We start from the raw sequence: 5,606 nt of genomic DNA, 5'->3' as shown, positions 1-5,606 counted from the left end.
TCCCGAAGCACACTAAATAAGTGTGGAAGTTCTCCAAATATTTTATGAATTTTAATGTTCCTGAGGTTTTGTTATTTTTAAGTTAGGCATTTACCAGGTTGAACAAAACATTTCTTCTGCAGGAGGATATAGAACTGCATTTGAAGGACAGGGAAGATAAGGCTGATATTGCTTGCTGTATGCAGCATTTACCGGTAGGAAATATTTCCTATAGTGTTTTGCCACTCAAATGTTGGTTTGTGTCTTCTAATATGATGTAGAAACATACTATGTCTACTTGTAGCTTTGCTTTGAATCTGAGGAGAAAGTGAGGAGATTGTTGTACAATGTCTCATTGCTGCTGAAATCAGGAGGTTATTTTATTGGCATCACCCCCGACTCATCAACAATATGGTATGACAATTGCTAGTAATTTATGTTTGTTTACATGTTTGAAACTATTCTACTGGTATATCTATGCCTGATATTAGGCTTCCCTTTATTGTAAAATCTTATTGGAATGTATTACTTCATTGTTGAATGTCAACCTAATGAGAACATATATGGAATCTTTAAGTTGTTCTATTTTTTGTTAAATTGTCGACAAATGATTGGAAATAGATGAAGCGGGGAGAGTTTTGTTGTCTAGGGCTTGAAGGATGCCCTGGAGTACTAGCTGATTCAACCTGATTTTTTCTGGGTGCTAATTATAGTCCGGAGCTTGTAGTTGAACTTGTGACAACCACTAAAATGCTGCTTACTTTGAAGTAAGTTTGTTAATTGGTATGCTATCAGCTCTTTCCAGGTTTGAAAGGTTTTGCCTACATTAATCTTTACCTTATTGCTTAAATTAAAGGAATGAAGGGAATTGGAAAAGTTTTAATCTGTAGTGTTTCCCATAAATGTTTTACTTAGTTTCTGAGTTTTTCTAGCTAAGTATATGAAGTAAACAAATAATGAAGGTTCCCAGCTATAGGAGTCTGCCTTTGATGGATCATATCTGGTAATCAGCCTTGAGGTCCTCCATCGAGCCCATTCAATCCAAACCCCCCATCTTCTCTCTCAAAAAAAAGAAAAAAAGGAAGAAATGTTTCTGAAGTTCCTTTTTTCCAACTGTAGATTACTGGTCTAGAAGGTGAGATGACTTACACCTTGTTATGCTTATGCAATAATACTTTGTAGTTATATGGCAACGTGGGTTCTTTCCTTCCATTTCTTACTTATCATGTACATGTGTTTGCCTTTGGTGGTTTTCTTAAAGGAAAGAAAAGAAAAGATTTCTGTTTTTATTTCACATTTGAGATCGTTTATCGCATGATAGTGATTTCCTAGGTTATGCAGAGTATTAACATACTTGTAATCTATCACATATGTGCTCATGTTAGCTTGACAAAAATCAATTTAAGGTTTCAAGTCTTCTATGGCTATTTCAACTAGAATATAATGGCATAACCTTGTAGGAATAAGTACCAAAAAAATGTTGAAGCATACCACAACAAGAGTAGTGGAATGAAGCCCAACATAGTTCCTAACTGCATTAGATCTGAGAGCTACATGATCACTTTTGAAGGCGAGGAAGAGAAGTATGTTTCCATTTTAATACATTCTCAGGCTCAATTTCTTTGCACTACTTTCTCGTAACATTTGATTGTTTGTCATTAATTATGTAAATGGACTTCCAGGTTCCCCTTTTTCGGTAAAAAGTACCAGTTGAAATTTGCAGGCGATATTTGTGCTGAAACCCATTGCTTAGTCCATTTCCCAAGCTTGCTCAGGTTAATATTTTCTATTGTGATTATAAGCATATATCTCTTCTTATAGTTGTGATGATTCCATCCCAATATCCTATTGGGGTTGTTTGGAAAGTGTTTACACATCTAGGGCCCATTTGTTTCATCAGTATGTTTGGTAGCCTAAGCTTGTTAGTGTTTCACCCCCATCAAGTGCCCCTATAGCACGGGGAATAGCTCCCTTCAAGCAATATGTTTTTACTTCATCTTGTGTCCCCCTTGAGTCTATCATGCAAAGATGTTTCCATCAAATCATGTAATTGACCTTCAGAAGCTTAATAAGACAATGGCTAATCAAAGCTTGATAATAATAGTAAATAAGTCCTTGAATTTATAGTTTAGGGTATGTTTAGTAGTGATTGTGAGAATTGATTTTTTGACCGTTAGAAAGAAAGTGGGTCCTACCTGTGAGAGAAGAAGTTAAAAATGAGGGCTGACATAGAGAAGTAACAATAAAAAAAATTGATTTTTTGAGGTGAAAAATTAGAACCAAACATGCACTTAATCAATATCGCTGTGCATGAGAAAGCTCTGAATATTCGTAGATCAATGTATTTGTGAAACATAAAATCTATGTATTGGATAATTGTTTTATCGCAAGAATGCAATCAATATTTCATCAAACACAATCCTTTTATCTTACACTGTAAACTGCAACTTCCAACTTTTGTGGACACACTAGCACATTCTCTTTTTCCTGGGAAAAGGGTGGAGGGGTGGGGGAAGGAAGTTGCTACTCCTATCCATATGCTTTCATTGGTTAAATCCCTATTCAGGAGCTCCCACGAACTAAGACATGCATGATGCAAGTGTCTTCAAAATCTTTATATTTTTATTGATAAGCATCTCCTTTGGGATGCTTATTACCTGTTTTTCCTTTGACATTTTAATTTTCAGTTATGAGATTTGGCAATTATGTTCCATAGGTTGGCTAGAGAGGCTGGTCTTGAGTACATGGAGATAACAAACTTGACTGAATTTTATGACGATAATAGGTACTAGCTTTCTTTGAACTTTGTTATCTACTTTCTCTTACTTTGTTTATGATTACCCATAACTGTGCGGGTGATTGAAACAATCATCTTGTTTATTATAATTTTATTGTCAATTTTAAAGTTTTGATGCCATTTTGCATCTAAACGTTGTGCGCCACTAGGCCTCAAACGTAAGGTAAAGTTCAAACTAATTCACTACGATCAGTTTTAATAGACGGTTACATCAGCATTGTTCATTGACTTCTAATTATTTGTGAAAGATGTTTTCACTGGTCATGTTGTTTTATCTACAACACAGTAGCTATTGCAATTATGTCTGTAGCATAGCTGATGGATTATTATTGTGTTAGTTATTACTTTTTTCTCTAGAGTCCTATTGGCTAAAAAAATATCATATAACTCTTCTGCATTAGGTTAGACCAATTACATTATTGATCTTGTTTTGAGTTTCTATCAAATGTTTGATCTTGTGAAAAGTAATGAATAGTGTCTATTGTTCTCTATGGTGTTTTGACACAAAATACTCCATAGATTGTTTTTACCGGCAATCTATTACTTGTTAGGAACTCATGGGTGTATCAAGAGTTTTGAACGATACACATTTGTTACTTTATTGTGATGATTTGTGCTTGATAATTTTTTTTTTTTGATAAACACACTGAGTGTTCTGCTAAATAACGTCTAAGGAAATATTAATGCATTTTAGTTACCTGTTTCCAATTGTTAATTGTTGTAGTGTTGATAAATTGGAATTGGTTTTCACAAAAAAACTCTGCTTACTTTATTTTTTATTTTTTTTATTTTATTTTTTTCCTGCAGAGCACTTGAAATATTTGAATTCAATATAGCTCTTTGATGTCCTACTATAATTGAATAACTGGTTTTATGATAGGAAAGTGTTTCCAAAGCATGGTCCCTTTTTCTTTTTTTTTTACTGTACATAAACTCCCTTTTTAGATTGTCATTCTCACCCCACATATGGCTATAGTTAATTGGAGAGGAAATTCTAAATTTCTGAATGTAAACTCTAGTATGGACATTTTTTTGTCTCCTTTTCAGCTGCAATTTACATGAATTCTTTCTTCTTATATATTGAATTTTCTAAAAAAGTGATGCAGTTATTGGAAGTGCCGCATTAAGACAGCTATCTAGCATTTATTATTTAATGTGAAGTTAAAATTAATTGTTGACTTTAACTTAGATTTTAATCCACTTTTCTAGCTGAACGAAACAAAGGCTATAATGCTGTGTATTATTTTAGTGGAAAGGTCTGACTTCTGTTAACTTCCCTTTGCTCTTAAGAGCACAGTTTGCAGGTATGCTGATGGATGCTGGTCCCAACCTTGTTGATCCTAGAGGGAGACTTCTTCCCAGATCGTATGATGTTTTAGGTGATTCATTCACTACATGTCTTGTTACGTTAGAATTAACATCTTGTAACTTTTTTTATGTTTCTTGTGCATTTTTCTGAATCCTTCTGCAGGTCTGTACACCACTTTCATTTTTCAAAAGCCTGATCCAGATATTGCCCCTCCTCTCTCTACACCAGTGTTGGAAGATGGGAGCTACAGTCATGATGAGGCAAGTGTTCGTAAAATTAGAAAGAGTATCATGAGAAAGGGCCATCGTTTTAGGCGTAATTGATTACGTATCTGATTATGTGCTCCTTACCCAAAATGTCATCATCTTAAAGTAGATGCAGTCTTACTTTTGTAAGCAAAGATTTAACTCGTAAAAACAATGAATCTGACTTGTTTATGTCTTAAAGTCATACTGTGGTGGACATTTGACTACTTCACTGCCCTTTGAAGCACCATGAAAGTTAATACCATTTTGCTTCCATTGGTGCCATAAATTTATACCTCACTTATTGGGCATCTTAAAAGTTACACCTTTCAAGTAGATGCCGTGCTATATAGAACTTCAAAAGGAAAATAGAGTGAGAATATTACAAATCCCTTTTAACTAACCATGATGTTTATTCAGTTATGTGACAAATGATCATGCCCTAGCCATGAATTGAGCCTTAATAGTGGAATTAGGAAAACTAGTACTTCCATAGACATTGAAAAAAAAGTCTAAATTGCTTTCACATCATGGTTGAAGGTAAGAGCTGTAGAGATGTGGAAGTATTTGAATTTGGGTCCATGTATGAAATCATAACTCCAATGTTTTGTTGTTGGTATCAGTTATTTGCTGACAATTTAGTTTCAATCGCAGAGACTGGGGGCTGTAAATTCTAACTATTTGAACTTTACAGGACTATTGGGTTTCATTTTTTAGGAATTAAAAGAGAATATACGTAATGTCCTTTTACTCCAAATGTGAATAGGGACATTTTATCCTTGAGAGAAATTGTATCTGTTACTAAAGGTTAACTATTAATAAGGAAATAGGGATTTAATTTCACGTAGTGCATAAGATTAGAGCGAGTTGGATGAAACTGGGAAGTACTAGAGATCCTGTGTGATAAGTACTTACCAAGCCAAAAGTAGAATTTTATAGAGCAACTATTAAATTGACTATTAAATGAGGATATTAAGGTGTTGCTTGACAGAGTTTTTAATAAAAGTTTGAGTAATGTTGATAAAAGTTGATGAAATATATATGGTTGAAAAGTTTGATAAAAGTTATGAGTTCCTAAAATTTGTTGTTAAAATTGAAATTTGACTCATTGATATCAAAGAAGCATTGAGATGGAATGATGGCTACATTAGAATTGATAAAATAAAAAATGATTATTAATGCCAACAAGTGGAGGTGATACCAATTGAAGATAAACTGAGAGAAAAAGAGAGATGATTCAAATTGTTGGGACATCTATAAAATAAATATAAAGAAA

At 33.7% G+C, this 5,606-nt stretch overlaps 1 protein-coding gene across 1 annotated transcript in view; it reads left to right on the top strand.

Moving 5' to 3' along the window:
* LOC111408352 (mRNA cap guanine-N7 methyltransferase 2-like) overlaps positions 1-5,342 on the top strand; it is a 12,714-nt gene extending 7,372 nt beyond the window's left edge. Inside the window, exons 2-8 of the mRNA XM_023038120.1 lie at positions 87-194; positions 284-393; positions 1,440-1,562; positions 1,662-1,754; positions 2,696-2,764; positions 4,067-4,155; positions 4,248-5,342. Coding sequence (XP_022893888.1) covers positions 87-194; positions 284-393; positions 1,440-1,562; positions 1,662-1,754; positions 2,696-2,764; positions 4,067-4,155; positions 4,248-4,408 — 753 coding nt within the window. The 3' untranslated portion in view covers positions 4,409-5,342. The remainder of the gene's footprint in view (positions 1-86; positions 195-283; positions 394-1,439; positions 1,563-1,661; positions 1,755-2,695; positions 2,765-4,066; positions 4,156-4,247) is intronic.
* The last annotated feature ends 264 nt before the right edge of the window (positions 5,343-5,606 follow it).

Source organism: Olea europaea, chromosome 13 (assembly GCF_002742605.1).
Source record: "Olea europaea var. sylvestris chromosome 13, O_europaea_v1, whole genome shotgun sequence".
In the NCBI taxonomy this organism is placed as follows: Eukaryota; Viridiplantae; Streptophyta; class Magnoliopsida; order Lamiales; family Oleaceae; genus Olea; species Olea europaea.
The sequence above is the reverse complement of the archived record's forward strand: the minus strand, read 5'-3'. Positions and strand labels throughout refer to the sequence as shown.